The sequence below is a fragment of the Chiloscyllium plagiosum genome, unplaced genomic scaffold, assembly GCF_037043375.1.
Source record: "Chiloscyllium plagiosum isolate Xiang-an unplaced genomic scaffold, Cpla_swu_hap1 HiC_scaffold_14, whole genome shotgun sequence".
Taxonomy (NCBI): Eukaryota; Metazoa; Chordata; class Chondrichthyes; order Orectolobiformes; family Hemiscylliidae; genus Chiloscyllium; species Chiloscyllium plagiosum.
The window spans coordinates 43,724,384-43,742,242 of NW_028270152.1; the positions used below are offsets into that span (position 1 = coordinate 43,724,384).

The window sequence follows — 17,859 nt, forward strand, 5'->3', positions numbered from 1 at the left end:
TAATAATTGGTTTTGTTGTATTCTATAATGGTAATGAAATTGCAGAATCTCATTTCAGAAAAAGATCTGTCAATGTGAAATATGTTTTTTTCACAAATCATAAACACAGTCTTTAATGAGTTCTTAAAATGTACTTCAAACTCTATAACAATTCACACAGCTATAAAATTGAATATGGCTGAATTAGAGAGCGAAAGATTAAAAGGTGATGGAGCACAACAGTCATTTGGATTAATGAATTCATTTTTCATCACACATCTTGATTTGTTTATTCGATGAAATTATTCCACAGTATGTTTAATGGTGTAACAAACAGATGTGATTAATAGCAGTGGCCAGCCAGATCATGAATAATAGATTTTGGCTGATTTGAATTAGATTGTCTTGATCAAAAGCAATTCTCTTGGGGCAAATGTTTGTCCTGCATAGTGTCAACATTGTTAAAGGCTTTTATCTCTGCTCAATCATTTAGCTGATGGTTTGTCAATGCCAATAACTTCCTAACTGCATACTTCTGCTTTTCATGCAAATAGCCAAATAATAGTCAAAGTGGTGCATTTACTATAAAATAATGTACTGTTTGTATACCATGGAGTCACACTTACAATGAGGTTTGTAGTCAAGCCAATTAAGTCAGTTGAATCAAAAGTACTTGAGACTTTATTTATTTGAAAATATATTTCTTTTTCTTAATTCTACCCACCTTTGCATATCATGCCCATGTTAGATCCACTGCAAACGTTTATTGAGCTGGGTAGGTAATTGGGCCATTATCTTCCATTAACAGTGACCCATTGTGTAGCTACCACCTCTCAAGGAATCATTTTGCGATTGGGAACTTGCCTTGCTGGAGAATTATGGTTGCAAATGTACCTTATTTTTCATGAATTTGTCAAGTATTAGTACAGCAACTCAGTGTGTCACTGGGCTGTTAACGCTTCACTTGATCTAATTCTTCAGAAAGCTATTTTCTTCAGGTTGCTTTGCAAAAAGGTATTTAATAATTGGTACAGTCTAAAAGTCAGCTCTGTTGTTAACAAACAAGTGCTTTATTCTGAGTTTTTAATCTAATTTTGTAGTGAGAAGATAGACTATCCTAAAATAGATAAACGAGAGTAAAAATGAAATCTACGGATCCTCAGTACCCAAGGTTTGCAGTCAATGGTTTTATCAAATATTTTTCAAGTTGTTAGAGTTTTTAGGAAGGGTCACTGATCCAATTAGAGCATTAAGTTGTGTCTGATGCTTAAAACATTCTTTTTGCCAACTGTTTTAACATGAATATGGGAATCAATGTTGTTAACCTCCTTGTTGACTGAAGTCTGGGCTGTTTTTCTGGGTTTCCGACTGCAGTTCTAATCTCTGGTGAAACTGTGATTTTCTATGAAGTATCCGCGTAAACTGCAGAATAATTGAAGTATATATAGATATATATGTTTACATACAGTCATGTACCATGTTATTCAACATCTGAAATTGTGTTAGAAAAATAAAGATTAATATACTGTTCTCAAAATAATCTGTCTTTTTATATAATTTGATGAGAACAGTCTATATAATTCACAGAGTGAACTGCTGGATATGGAGAGTGGGGAACCAATTGTCCAATTCCAGTTGACATATTCCAAGAGAGGCAGTCAGGGCATATTATTAATACATTGCCCTTTGCTGAACCCAGTGATTAAAATCATTCATTTTCACCTTGAAGTAATTTAGTTGCTGCTACTCAGGGGTATATTTTTCACAATATATTTTAACTTCCAAAAACAGAATTAGTTCAAGTGAGTGTTTTTTATGAGATAATTAATCTCATAATTATCATCTCATTATATCAGCACACCAAAATGCAATTAAGTTTCTTATTGATCAATTCATCAGTTTGTAGCATACATTTTCTGTAGTATGTTTTCCCATAAGTATATGGAGGGGTCAGCACTAAATTACGTACTGTAAGGTCTGAACTACTTGTGCAGATTTTTTCCACAAAATAACTTCGGAGGTTTCATCTTTAAGAATATATTTCCTCCTCTGAAATAAGTCGAAAAATAGACAATTTAAAGTAAAGGTAAATTACTTACACAGTTTTGCTTTTATAAATTTCAAACAATAATTGAGGTTACTTACTTGAAAATGTTGCTTTTCAGTGTCAGAAGGTTCCAGTGTCTCAATAATAAGATTTGTTGCACGATTAAAAATTTATCTGTACTGAATGGGCAGGCCCTAACTCTCCTTGGTTTGTTAAGTGGGCATATATCATGTAAGTACATCAACTTTGTGGTGCTCCATGTGTTTCAATGCTGAGTCTCTTAATACAATACTTGTACAGTGGAGCTTGTGGAGGAAAAGGAAACCTTGTACAGCAACTTCTTGATTTCCATGTACGGGTACATATATGCAATTGCTGGAAGTTAATGTATGATTTACTGTTTAATAATGGTGAGCGGTACTTATTTTTACAACGGAATTGGGCCATTGAAACTGGGGCATGTTAAAGGTAACCTTTTCAGCATGGTTGTAACTGAATATAGATTTGCATGCAATTGAACTATTATTGGATTATCTGACTATCTGTTAAATGGCTTCTTTCTATGCTTGTCATATTATGTTTGTTTATGTCAATATAGTAACACACAGTCACTAAGCAACTCCACAGAAGAAATTTGAACGCCAAATGTAATGAAATGCTTCACTCCAGGAAAGGATCACTAATCAGTTAGTTATGTTTAATGTGATGCGTGACTTTTACATATTGCATAAAACATGAGAGTTAAGTGGATTGCTTTAGCAATACTAATGACAGACGTAGTAGCTTATAATCAGAAGTGTTCTCTTGATTTGTCCTTTTAAGTCATTTAAAAAGACTGCACCTTTCCATGCCTACCTTTTCCCTTAAACAATGCTCCTTAAATGAGAAAGGAAGCAATTCATGTAGGGATTTACTTTTGAAGCATGCAGTGGTGTTTCCTGTTCAACTAAAGCTGACAGAACATTAATCAGCATGTTATAATCATATATACCTGAGACCTTGAAAAGCAAGACATTACTGGCAGGTCTATGCTTACATTCTTATGCAACATTTGTAATGATAGTGATGTGAACATAGCATATCAAGCAGAGCAAATTTATTAAGACTCTTAGCAACACTTAGTATTTTGTCATTTGACACATACACCTCCAACCCTGATTGCATTTGATTCTTGCAATGTCTGATGCCTTATCATTATCTGAAATATAAGGATAAAAATTGAGTGATTTATTGAAACCTGCAGTCATATTTCATCATCATTGAATATAAAGCTAATCAAGACAAATGCTGGCTTCTCTTCTTCACGATGAACTATCCTCTTCAATTCTTGTGCTCTGCTCTTTCACCCTTGTTGCAGTAAGAAATGTGAGGAATTCATGGACTTCTTTAACATATCAAGACGCAGATTCAGGTGTTTCTGCTGCTTCTATCTCTTTCACTAAATCTCCGCCACTTCATGCCAAAACCATCATTTTTTTTTCTCTCATTTTCCTCCCTATCACACTCATGGCACCTGCAAACTCATTCTGTCCTGAGATTCTCCTTCTATCTGATCTAATCAGTCATGAAAATTTAAATTGACTAATTATTCACATGCTTTTGGAGGAAGCGAGTTCCAGATTTCAGTGAGTAAAAATCCTTTTTTTTTTTGTAATAAGATGGCCTGCTGTAATTCTTAAGAAGATGTCCTGTTCTTGATTTTCATACTAGGTCTAAGTAGTTTTTTTTTAATCTACCCAATCAAATTCTTCGATCATATTAAACATCTCTTCGAAACTCAATGAAATTAGAACCATTTATGCAACTTAACCTTTTTTTATAGTCTAGTATCATTCTGAGTAATCGATGTTGTTAGGACCAAAGGCCAATTGACTTTCCTGAAATTTGGTGCTCAAGTACTCTTAATATGGATCTGTACAATGGAAACATACAATCATCACTTTAGAGTTCCAAACTCCTTGAGATAATGAGTAACATATCATTAGCCTTTTTGATTATTAGTGTGGTTGTAATTGGTGATTGATGTACTAGAACATTCAAATTCCTTTGCACTACTACATCACCTTCAGCAATAAGAAATCTCTTTGATTTGTTTCCCTCAGATTAATCTCAAATTTCACAAAACTCTAATTTCTTCCTGCCATATTTCTGGCTCTTCATTTAACCTGACTCTTAGTTTGTGATTTTCTGTTCTCCTTCACATAATTTATTGTGTTTTCTAACTTAGTGTCATCTTCAAACTCATGTATCCAAGTTTTTAGTCCCGTTAGGTTATTGATAAATTTGTAAAAAACTGAGGTTGCAGTAAAGATCCCTGAAGCAAGCGTACCACTTGTTATATCACACAAATCAGACATACAGCCTTTTTCCTACTATCTCATGCTGATCAATCCATGTTACAATGTTAGCTCTGTATCTTGGTCTCATTTTTGCTCAAAATTGTATTAAAGAAATCTGATCACATGTCTTTCTAGGTGAGCATTACTTTTGTTGAATCACATTCTTGCAATGCTTATCCGTTTTTAATATGAGACTGTGAGGTCTATGGTTATCTTTTTATTTGAATTCCTATTTTATTCGTATTCCTATTTTGATCAGAGATGTTGAAGTGATAAGCTTCCAATCCTCTGGCACTGCTTTCAAATTTAAATTTAAATTGTAAAAATTGTGGCCAGAATTTTCTGGTTTTAGTTTTTACTATCCTCCCAGCATTGTAGGATGGATGATGTCAGGATGCACTGCCTGTTGTGGTCCTTTTTCAATCAGTTTTTGCACTATTGCCTTCTTTCATAATTATTCTTTTTATTCACTGCACTACTCTCTCCTGTACCCCTTCATTCTCAGAAAAGTGTTGCAATATGCAATGGTGATTTTTTTTCACAAAACCATTAAAGGTTTTAATGAAAATTACATGTTTTATCTGTTGCAAATCAAAAGAGTTCTATTATTTTAAATATATGCTGTGCACAGGAAACAGTATAAAAACACAAGGCCAGGGATTAGTTCTTGTTAACTATATGTATACCTTAAACATAATACAAAATAATACTGATGAGCTAAAGCAATAAATGATGCAAATAAGCTCAATTCTAATTCTGATTTTTAAATATAGTGTTTTATTTTTCAAGCAAACCATATTTGAAACTGTATAAAATAGTGACCGTTAAATAAGAAGCTAGATAAACTGAATTCCTTCAATGGGTCAGTTGGTTAAATTGTTGGTCATCTGACCATGCAGATCAGGAAAGTAGAGATGCCACAATTGAACTCAATGCTCTGGGTTAGGGAGAGTTTTGCCCTTTTTCTAATAAGTGTCTAATAACCAGTGATAATAGTGAATCTGTGGCTCATGAGAGAGGGTTGGGTCCATCCTGCATGTGATAACCTATGCAAAAGTAGTAGTATGTTTCCCACTATCAGAATTCACAATTGACAAATAGCTTCTAATACCCAAAAGAAAAAAGAAACTGACTTTGCCCACCCTGATGGTTGGTTTGTGAATCCTGCTGAAAATTCTCTGTATGTCAAATCAGGTGAGGAGTGAACTCCAGTGTGATGTTTGCTACAGTTGAACAAGCTGACAAAATGGCAGTGTTGAGACTCTCATATTGTCATCTGTCTGAAATACCAGAAAGCTGCTAGAACTACACTCCGGCATGAAACAGCACCTTTAATGAAGGAAAAGAAACTGAGAGGAAAGAATCTTGAAAAATAGCTGACTGTTTGAGATTAATCTACCCAAAGCATACAATTTTAATAGATCATACCCATTTGCTGCAGTTGTCCAAAAGCTTTTGTACAAGCAAAAAAAACTTGACAAATAAGTTTGCATGTCTTGAATTTCAGTAAACTATCATCAAAACTAAATATAAAGTGATTACATACCTTCCACTTTGTTTGGTATTGATCATTTCAATCCATTGTGCATGGAGTAATTCATTATGCTGTTTTCCTGAATATTAGCTTTTACAGTTGATTAAATAATATTTTGGTTAAACTTCCTGTCTTTTCCTTCATCACACCTCGGTCACCTTTTCAAAATGGACATTTTATTGTGAGCACATTGCCCAATCAGTTGTAAACCATGAAACCTGAAAGAGTTCAGACAAGATTTACAAAGACGTTGCTAGGGTTGGAGGATTTGAGCTATACGGAGAGAATGAATAGGCTGGGGCTGTTTTCCCTGGAGCGTCTGAGGCTGAGGGGTGACCATATGGAGGTTTATAAAATCATGAGGGGCATGGATAGGATAAATAGACAAAGTCTTTTCCCTGGGATAGGGGAGTTCAGAACTAAAGGGCACAGGTTTAGGATGAGGGGGGGAAAGATATAAAAGAGACTTAAGGGGCAAGTTTTTCACACAAATGGTGGTGTGTGCATGGAATGAGCTGCCAGGGGAAGTGGTGGAGGATTGTACAATTGCAACATTTAAAAGGCATCTGGATGGGTACATGAATAGGAAGCATTTAAAGAGATATGGGCTAAGTGCTGGCAAATGGGACTAGATTAGGTTAGGATATCTGGTCTGCATGAACGATTTGGAACGAAGGGTCTGTTTCTGTGCTGTACGTCTCTAAGACCCTATGAGTGAATAGTTATCCTGATACATAGGTTTTTTAATGTAGATTGCTACTCTGGGAACTGTCCAGACATTGGCCATGTGTTTGTAAATGATTTATCCTTTAGCACTATATCTAATTAACCAGAAAATGTTTTATTGACATTTTAATGAACTTGAGCAAAGGAATTTCTTCAGTCTCTTGACATTAGTCAATACTTGATGAACATAAGAACTAAAGCAGGGGTAAGCAGTCCTTAGAGTCTGTATATTCAACAAGATCATGGCAGATCTTTTATCTCAATTCTACTTTTCTCACTGGATTGTTCCCACAAATTCTTCCCATATACTTTACCATGAAGTTAAAGATTTAATTATATTCCAAAAACAAAGCCAAATAGAATTTAAGTGTGACCATTCAAGATTGCATACATAATTTCCTAAATAATATTTTGAATTAGATCATATTGAAAGGATTAAAAAAAATCAAGCACGCAAGTATACAGATACTGTCAGACAAACTAAGCATTGCCTGGGCATAGCACAGAGAGAAAGGCCTGGATGGAAGTCAACCCCTGCTAAATGTTCTTTCCATCACATAATTGGAAAGATAAAAAGTTTGGGGTCTGCAATCTTGATGTGACCTTCCCTGTTGGACTTTCAGTTCTAGGCTCCTAGAACTGGGCAGTACAGATGAAAATCTACCCCATTACTTTTATAAGTAACTACTAATTTTTTTTAGAATTGGAATACACAGCCCTTTGAATTTATATAAATACAACTATTATCTACAACCTTTTTGATCATTTTTATCCTTTCAGAAAAAGAAATGTACATTTCATTTCCACCCATTTTTTCAGTCCCTGTCACTTTGCAAAATTGCTGCCTCTTGCTCATGTACAATATTCTCCAGTGCCCCACCAATGGAATGTGTTTCTCAAAGAGGTTTTACAACTGGAACAAAAGAGATTTCCAACAGGAGGTACTGGATCACAATCAAGGGTAGAAGCCAAAGCTATTTTTGTTTCCCAAATCCGAGGATACTACAGCTAATTGTAGTATTTCAACTGCTCTCTAAGATGTGAGGAGCAGGCAGTGCGAGTTTGATACCAAGCTGCAATTTTCTAGATTGTATAACTGAACTATTGACTGCATAAATTACTGAGTCTTTGTAGAGGTTTAATTTTCATCTTGAACCATAATTAAATAACAATTGGATTTTTGAGATAATATGCTTTTAAAAATCCTGAATTATGTATACAATAATCTTTGTACCACACATAAACTATTGAATGCAATAATATGTTTTGAAATAGAAAACCAATAAAGCTTTCTTTTGCCTTTTCTATGTATAGGAAGTGCAGCGCTGTACAGCTGATATGAACATCACATCAGAACACTCCAACCATCCAGATAACAAGCACAAAAACCGATACATCAATATTGTAGCATGTAAGACTATACTGGATTCTAATATATTCATACTTAAGTCAATCTTTCAAAAATATTGTCCACAAATCTCTTCACATTGGGTGGTTTGGCATACAATATCTATAGAAAGTATAGGATGTTCAGTTAAGATTCTATATAAATTAAAAATATTTCTGAAAATGATTATTGATTCCTCAATAGTAACTGTTATGAAATAGATTAGTGTTAGTCCTATAGTGACTATAGTGTTAGTGAAATAGATGAGTGTTTATTCATTCGTTCATGAGAGCTTGCCCAAAATTAGGTCTTCTTAGCTGATTGTTTGCCAATGCTTCCTCTTGAGCCATTTTCTTGGATTTGTTTTTGATGTCAGTGGTTTGCCATTGCCTTCCACTCTCAAAGCTATGACAAGTAGGTAGTCCCAATTCAACCTCAGCTGGAATGGGACTTAAACCCACACTTTTTGCATTATTCTAAACCACATATGAGCCAACTGAACTAACCATTCCCCTCCCTATTTACAATGTGTTGATTTATTTGTTGAAGGTGTGTGATAGTTTAAAATTTGTAAAGTAATATTTGAAATATCTATGAAGATCAAGGTGATTTATTCTTGTGGATTAATATTTCTCCTTCTCCAGATGATCACAGCAGAGTTAAACTAAGACCAATACCAGGAAAAGATTCAAAGCATAGTGACTACATCAATGCCAATTATGTTGATGTAAGTCATTCTTTTATATTTTATGTTATATTTCTCTCATTTGTCATGGTCATTCAATTCAAAGAATTCCAGAGTTAAATTAGAAACTGAATCAGTTATATATTTGAAAATTGCGTGCATATGTTGTTCATTTTAAGTTCTAAGTTTAAGTCCAGCTAAGGCAGAGACAATTAAACCAATGAGCTGAAGTTTCCAGCCACTGAATGACTTGGGGGAAATGGCAAGTCAGTTGGGAAAATATGGCGAGTTTGGGAAAATTTGATTCCCAACATGGAGAAAGAAATGTTGAATTTTCCATCGAAGGTTTGAACGACAATATGTGAATTTCACTAGTGAGCAGCAAGAGGCCAATTTACATGTGTTAACATCTCATTATTATCTGTTCTTGCCTCATTTCTATGCTATTTCCTATTCTCCCATGTGGCAAAGAAAGACTAGATAATGATAATTCCTGACATGAAAGTCTGACTGGGTATCTCATAGTTTCACTGGCTGCTTGCTCTCCTGGCTTCTAACTCGGCTAGCAGTCCCCAGTATCTCTGGCACACACCATGGGTAGCAATCAACTGACTCCTCCATCATCCAGCATTAGACACACAACAACCTGACCACATCACTGTGGCACACCTCTGAATCTTTAAAGTCAAATTTTATTTAATATTGTAGTCTCGATTGCACCAACATTTTTTGTTGTAACGCTGTTGTCAGGCTGCTTTGCATGCTTGGATAGGAACTCATCTCATGCATTGGAGCAGGGTGCACCTCAGGATTTTTTGCTGCTTCCATCACGCGCACACACCTCTTGCCTATTTGAATGCTCTCAGGATCTCTGCCTTGCCTTGCCTTTTTTACAGGCTCACAGCACCTACATTTTGCCATGCCTTTACGTGCAGAAATAAAGCCAGGTAGTTTGTCATGTTTGCCAGTAGTGATCAGTCAAGAGGGTGAACTCACACCATGCAATATCAATGTCACATCTATCACATATACCAGCAGGTTAAATGGCAAACATACTGAATTTGCTTCAACCAAAGAGCTATGTCTCAAAGTCTAAGGGGAGTACTGCTCAGGCAAGTCAAGGAGACGGTCATAAATCGGGATATCCCACCATAGTTAATGAAAGGTAGTGTTTAGTCTCAGTCCAGACTTAAACATGGCCAGTTGGCTGCTTAAGGTGGGCTGGGTCAGGGGTTCGTATCATTGCACTCCAGTGAGTGGGCAGTGGTCCTGTGCAGCCAGTCTGCACTGAACTATAAATCAATCAGTGAATTGCACAGAGATCTGGACACTATCCTCTAGGTTGGTCGGGATGGTGTGTCAACCAAAGGCAGTCCTGTGGATCTGTTCTTTGAATGTTATGTCAGGTTGTCAGAGGCCCCTACTGTCACGAGCAATTTGGAGAAGTCAAATGTGGGGTTTGGAGGCAGCTTCTACTTGATATGGAGGTGGCAATAAGTGTGATGAAGAGGTGAGGGAGGAGCTCAACATGAAATGATAGGAGATGATAGTGCATTAGACAACATGGGCTACTGCAGGATGAGGGCATCATCAATGGTCTCCACCTCCCTGGTTGTTAATGGGCCAATGTATCACAGTGGTCGACATGACTCAACTGTAGGCTGTAGGCTCAGGGATAATGTTGAGATAAAGACTTAAATGGAAAAAAGTTGAGGGGGAACATGTGGATACCCAGAACTGATGTGGTCGACAGGGAGTGAAAAATTTTTGGGTTTACCTAGATTGACAGGATAAGCCTGCAACTCACTGCGAAATGTGACATGTATTGCCTTCCATCCTTATCCGAATTGAAATGCACAATATAAGTGGAAAATGGCTACCATAACACAGGTATTGGGCAGAGTATGTGTTTTTATTCTGTTTGAAGATGTAGTTTTATTTCTCAGTGAGATGAGGTGGAGGCAATTGCATTGATAATACACTTACATACTACAGGTTAGTAAAAATAGTTGTAATCATAGAGAACTGCACGTAGTGACCAACTACATGGAATACATATTCTGACCACAAGTCTTGACTGTATGATTCATCATTATAAATTGATCACAGTCATCTCTGTGAAGCAGAGAAAATCACAGACAACCTTCAAAGTATTACTTGCAGGTTTTAATCAACAAAGTTAATCCACAGTTTCATATGCTGCACAAGACCTAGGAGCTGATTCCCTATTGAACAGTATATCTTTGACAATGTACAGTGCTGCCTTTCTCAGATGATGGGGGCAGTTGAAGGGAACAAGATTTCAGCAGTGTACCGTAGTAACAATCTCCTTGTGTTTGCATGAAATGGTTTGTATTGCATACATTGAAAGAAGGTCCACTCTGTCAATGGTCCATGTACAAGCATCCCCATGGCTTTCTTTGTCGGATTCCTTCATGTTCTACTGTGTGGAGGACTGTCATACACCATCATTTGTGAGTGATGTGAATGCTGGCTTCTCACATTACTAAGCACCTGTTCGGTTTCTCATCTTCTCCAATCATCACTATTGCTGCAATGCTGCAAAGGGGCAGAGAAATGAAGGAGGAACAGATTCATCAGAAAGTCCAGAGCCAGCAGCAATCTCCAGCCTCCACATGAAGAAGCCACAACTGAAGTTCCCCTCAGGATACAGAGGAGGTACAGGAGGCCAAGAGACTATTTTTCTCAATGCCATTTCCTCTAGATGAATGAGACACATTTTCACCACAGTCTAATAATGTCCTGGGGCACCATCACAGAACTGTGATATCTTTAAAGCATGGCTTGTGACCTTAAGGGGTCGGTGACTATTCTATTCCAATAGAATTGCCAAGGCACAGCTGCATTAATTTTTTTTCTGTGAATGGCTGATTCTAAGGATCTTCAGGGATCTGTGTGGATCTCTCGTTGGTCAACCTACAAATGTATCAAGGTTGAAAAAAAAATCCTGGAGATCATAGCAGGTCAAGCGGATGCTACCTGACCTGCTGTGATCTCCAGCAGTTTTGTTTTCAGTATAGATTCTAGCATCTGCAGTAATTTGCTCTTGTTAATGTATCAAAGTTGTTATTGATTCAATTTATGAAAGTCAAACAACTCCACCTTGTTTCCTAATGACAAGGTCAGTGCAATAGGCTTTGATAAAATAGCTTCTGGGTTAGTGGTGCTGGAAGAGCACAGCAGTTCAGGCAGCATCCAAGGAGCAGCGAAATCGACGTTTCGGGCAAAAGCCCTTACCTCTTTGATAACATAGCTGGCTTCCCAAGCAGAGGGCACTATAGACTGTTACATGAGAGTACATGTGTGATGATACTATGGCTTTAAGAGGTGTATTTTGTCCTTTTTTTTCATGAATATAGGTTGAGACAGAGGTACTAAGTGGTCTGCTTCAAGCCAAGTAAATAAACAGCTTATGAGGCCTTGGGGTTTTTTTTTTAAGTTGGAACAATAGAAGCAGCCTGAATGGGTGGGTCAAGGTCCCACAAAACCAGGATTTTTAGTTTTGGCTTTCAGTAATTACTAGGGGCTTGAAGCTGGATGTGGAATTTCTTATTCCTTTCTCTGTTACAGATAGAGGCTGAGGTTCTCCTCCTGCAGCTAGAATTGCATATGAGACAATCAATTTCACTGAAATTACCTTTGCCAAGGGTGTGTTTATGGGATGTTGATTTATTGGAACAGTTGTTGTTTAGTAGTTAAATAATCTATCATTCTGTTAAGTTTTCTGATAGAGTTATGATATCCCAATCTTTTCTTTTATTTGTATTTTAACCATAGTATATGAATAAAGTGTGTTTTGCTTCAAGTCTGGTAGTTTGATCAATTGAATTGCATCCAGAACGGAACTCCTGGCACTTGCCTTTAAAATAAGAAAAAGTCAGGGACTTAGGCTATCTCCTTGACATGTTTGAGGGGATTTAATCGTATCACTAACACATCATAATGTGGTTGATGTCGTCAGCGAGGTTCTGTACAAGTTGTCTATGATCATCAGTGCCACATCTTAGAATTTTGCACCAGGTACAGTGGAAGCTATGGTGTCTGTATCCTTGACATTTATTATATAGTTGCTTCAATTCAACAACTAGATGCCTTTCAAGGATAGTTGCTGGAAGACATGTGTTAACCTCTGCAACAATAGCTGGCGACTCCATGACGCAATCCCTGGCTGAGGCCAAATGTAATATGTTCTTCCATTCCATGCCCATTACACCACTAGGGTAGTTATCAAGCTGACAGTAGATTTCCTGAAGATCAGATGCTGATGGTTGGGATCAATCTTGGTGGGGGGTCCTTGCTGAATGATCCAAGTTGAGGACTGTACTGTTCTGTAATGTAGGGATTCTATGATTCTTTGATAATTTTTTTCTGCTGTGCTCTTTACAAATGGTGTAGGTAATAATGGCACGTCATGGATGCTAAAGACCTGATACAGTGGCAGTTACCTTCTGAGGAGGAAGATGAGCAGGAGAAACATCACCTTCAGAATGATAGGGCAGTGCCATGTCAGGCTCAACAAACCAGACAGGATGTGACTGATACCCAATTCCAATAGATGTGAGCTTGGTGCATGAACTGCAAATTCATAGTTGTTCAAAAGACAAACCATCCCTGAAGCAAATGCAGCTTATCATTTAATTTCCATAGATGCTGCCAAACTTGCTGAGTTTCTGTATCTCTCTCTGTTTTTGTTTCAGAATTTTTCTTTACTTATCTTTGGTTTATCAATAAAAGTTAATGTATTCAGCTGTTTGAAAGCTTACCAATAAATTATGCTCTCACATTGAAAAATGACAAGATATAGCAGTACACTGAATGTTAGGGAAATAGTGGTACTCGCTTAGACAGGGCCCTAAGATGGTATGGCACTAAGAACAGGTTGCTTATGTAGCTTCACTCTTGCAGCTCAGTTACATTGAGGTCAGTTAGACAAGTGATGATGTAAAATAGCAATACATTTATGAGTTGAGGTTCTGTTTCCAATGAAGTGTCACCTGTGCCATCTGTTTGCCCTCCTGCTATATGAATTGTAAGGAGTTTTTGTGGCTGGCTGCAATTGACACAATTGAGCTTTAAGTTGAGTGCCAGTTGCGGAAATCCCAGAAAGTCCATGCAGTGTTAAATACTTCTACCATTGATGAGCACACAATAACATGGGCACAGTATGATAGGAGTGTAATGCATACGTAATGAGGTGACCAGTGCACATTGTGTGAGATAACTGACCAGAGCACACACAAGAGATAACATAAAGTAAAAGTGATTACGCCATTGTCTTAACAGGCCAAAGGGCTGCTGTTTCATTAAAGAGGTAACTGGTGGTTTTTGAACCTGAAGTCACTGGACCTCAGGTAAGGAGAGAGGTTGAGAAATCCTTTATGGGAACTTCAGTCATTGTGGGAATTGAACCCACACTGTTGGTATCACTCTGCATTGCAAACCAGCCATCCAGCCAACAGAGCGAACTGACACCCTTCACAGGAAAAATTCATCCCATTATTTGTCCTCCTCTTTCTCTCACTCATTCTCTTATCCTGTATTTTGTATAATAAGCTGAAGTAAAATTAGTTAGTAAGTGTTCCATACTGTTTTTGGTGGTTGTACAAACGGCATAAAAATATTCTCATTTTTCACTAATCTCATAATTTTATTCCTGGAAGTCATAATGGCAGGCTGGTTTTGTGAAATAAAAAAAAAAGCCTTTATCTTTGAATTTGCGTCAATTAGAATGAGTTTTAATCTGATTGTTATCATTGGCCTTAGATTGTTTGAAATTAACAATTGGTGACAAGTCGCATGACCTTACGCACAAAAATAAAATGAAAAGTATATATTTTATAAAAGCATTCTGTTCTTACAGATAAAGGATTTGAAGTTAAAAAATAATTCTGGCAATTATATGGATGCGGACCATGACATCTGAATCATTGAATCTTCAATAGTATGGGAAAACAGCATGAATAGTTAAATGTTGGCTCCGAATTCGCTGGGAGAATAACAAGTTTAAAACCACCAGCATTTCAAAGCCTTCATACCTCTAAAGAAAGTACAATGAATTTTAGATTCAGACTTTAAGATTTGGGCTGAATTTGACATTTTTCAATCTTGTTTTTGTCCCTGAACAGGGTTATAACAAGTCAAAAGCCTATATAGCTACACAGGGACCTCTTAAGCCTACATTTGAAGATTTTTGGCGAATGATCTGGGAACAGAACACAGGAATCATTGTTATGATTACAAATTTAGTGGAGAAAGGACGAGTAAGTAAGCTTTTTAATTTGTAGTTTTTTCTGATTCTTGATTAAAATAAATTTCAATTTATCATATTATTTATTTATTTATCATGTGAACGTTCTTAGAATAATTCATACTTGGAGAAGGAAAGTGTCAAAGTCAGTTCAGTAATGAGTGTTGCAAGATTCTCGTCTTCCTCGCCATTTATGTAGAACCTTACATAATTGCAGGAAGTCCCAAAGAATATAATAGGTAATAAAGTACTTAGAAAGTGTACCCACTTGTGTAATGTGGGAAACAGTAGCTGATTTGCAATAGTGAGCTCCCACAAACAATAATGTGATAATGTCCCGATAATAAGTTTTTGTGATTGAAAGAGAAGCATTGGCCAGGACACCAAGAAATCCATCCTCTACTCTTCTTCAGATTATTACTGTGGGATCTTTTGCATCCAACTGAGGGGAAAGACAGTCACACAGCTTTTCACTTCATGTGAAGGTAGTGCATCTGATAGTGCAACACTAAATACTGCACTGTATTTAGAGACAAGTGTGCTACCAGCAGGGCTGACACAGGTTACATTGTCATTTTGACATTCTGTTGTGGCATTTTCTGAGTGAAATTAAGTTTCCCTGTTTTATGTATTTCAGCGAAAATGTGATCAATACTGGCCGAGTGAGAACAATGAAGAGTATGGCAACATAATTGTCACCTTGAAGAGCACAAAAGTACGGGCATGGTGCACTGTACGCCACTTCACCATTAGGAACACAAAAGTTAAAAAGGTAGAAACATAAATGTGCTATTTTATATTTTTTAAACAGAGACTAGGAATCCAGTGCTTGCACAATTCAAAACAAAAATGAAGTAAGAACTAGTATTTCTATAGTATGTTTCTATAGTATGTATTAAAATGCATCATAGTTATCAGTGCCTGTTTAAAACAAAAACAAATTGCTGGTAAAACTCAGCAGGTCTGGCAGAACTGTGGAGTGAAAGCAGAGTTCCCACACCTGCTGATTTTTACAGCAATTTCCATTTTTGATTTCCAGCATCTGCAGTTCTTTAGCTTTTTTATTTAATTTCTGTTGAAGTTGTAACACACGGGGAATGCAGTAGCAAATTTGTATGCATCAAGATCCCAAATGTAGTAATGAGGGAACAATGGCCCAGGTTTTCCAATGGCTTGACTGTCATTATTCCAGCATGGTTGGGAAGAATCCCAATTACTGAACAATGTGAAGAAATTGCATCTAAATTGAATTTTCTGCTGGGCAATTACTCTATGGCTGGAATCCTCCAACGGTCTCCATTTAAATTGGAGAGTTTGGAGGCTTCTGAAAAATTAACTTAATAACTCAGAAAAGGTTTGATTATTAAACATACAGTTAAATTCCTGAGTAACTATTCAACTGATGCCATACTTGCTTCAAACAGCCCCAATTAGAGCACCCCAGACCACTCACACTATCTAGATCCCGATCTGAGAACCATTTCTCCTCCCCCACCACTGGACATAGTCCCCTGCCATTCCCTTGGTCTGCCTCAGTCTGACCTTCAACCCCAACTCCCTCAGCATCAGACCTGACTCCTATCCCTTGTCACCTGATCTAGCCCCTTTTTCCTTGCCACCGGACACACATTGCCCCCCTCCTCCTACTCTTCACTTGACTTAACTACTCTATTGATGTGCCTGACCCAATTCCTCCCCGAAACCCACCTCTCCATAACCTCCTGTCACTGGCCATGCTCCCCCTCTTCCACCACCATCAGACATGCTGTTCCCTTCTCCTGGCCCAGAGCAAACACCCCCTCCACCCCCTAGCCCACTAGACTGGAATTAACCCCCCTCTCTAATCCACCCTACAGGCCCCTTCCCATCCCCAATACAAGACTGCATCACTTACCTGACACCGTATCCCCTTACAACTTGGCATCTTACCCATCTGGCACCATACCCAGTTAACACTCTGCCCACCTGGCACCACGTATCTTATCCCAGTGGCACCGCCCAGCAGACTAGCCCCACCCAGCTGACACTCTACCCAACTGGCAACCTACGTCCTTAACCAACTGGCACGTTATCTCCCAGCACCCTAACATCACACTTGCTTATGGACTTGTAGGTTGAGAGCAGCTGTCAAAGTGGGTGTCAGGACTTTTAAATTAGAATAAAGCAGCTGTGAAAAGGGGCATGGTTTGCCTTCCCCAACAGTTCTGCGCTATGAATGGATGTACAGTTTTGCATTTCTGTGGGAACCCTGATCTCAATCTCCTCAGACATGTGGAACTCCCTCTTTTGCTAGAAAGGATTAGAGTGATGATATGTGTGAGATTGACAATCTTTGGATAGTATAGCGCAATATTCTTACTGATGTGATAAAGGAATAAACATTTGGGGGGACATCAGCAGAACTCACTTCTTCTCGATCACAGAATCTTTTACATGCACTTAGGTGAGGACTTAGTTTAATGTCTTTCTAGGAGATTGCACATCACTAATTTTGGAATATTTTTAGAGGACTGATCACAGATGAGTTGCCTGTCTCCTCTGCCCACCTCTTCCACACTCAGATAGAGAATACTATGTGATCTGGGAAGATCTGCATAAGGGAGATTACAAAATTCAGTCAAAGAGTATTAAATTTTGTCTGCTAACAGAATTCCAACATGAGAGTAAATTAAAATAAAAATATCATTGAATTTATTATTACTCAATTTTGGATTGTCAGCTGACAAATAAATGAATTTTCTATGTGATCACTTTTTCGTGATACGAAGGGGCAAGCCTTTGAAAGTAGAAGTAAGCATCCGTTAATTCTGATTTTATTGCATTTATTCTATTTTGATGGAATTATTCCAAAATTTCTGTTCTTCATTTTCAACGCTGTCGTTGCATCTTGCAAT

At 37.5% G+C, this 17,859-nt stretch overlaps 1 protein-coding gene across 3 annotated transcripts in view; it reads left to right on the top strand.

The window, feature by feature from the left end:
• Positions 1 to 17,859, top strand: part of ca16b (carbonic anhydrase XVI b) — a 720,903-nt gene that overhangs the window by 663,364 nt on the left and 39,680 nt on the right. For all 3 annotated transcript variants that reach the window (XM_087994366.1, XM_087994367.1, XM_087994368.1), the window contains 4 exons: positions 7,940 to 8,036; positions 8,657 to 8,739; positions 14,844 to 14,978; positions 15,603 to 15,737. In XM_087994366.1, coding sequence (XP_087850492.1) covers positions 7,940 to 8,036; positions 8,657 to 8,739; positions 14,844 to 14,978; positions 15,603 to 15,737 — 450 coding nt within the window. The remainder of the gene's footprint in view (positions 1 to 7,939; positions 8,037 to 8,656; positions 8,740 to 14,843; positions 14,979 to 15,602; positions 15,738 to 17,859) is intronic.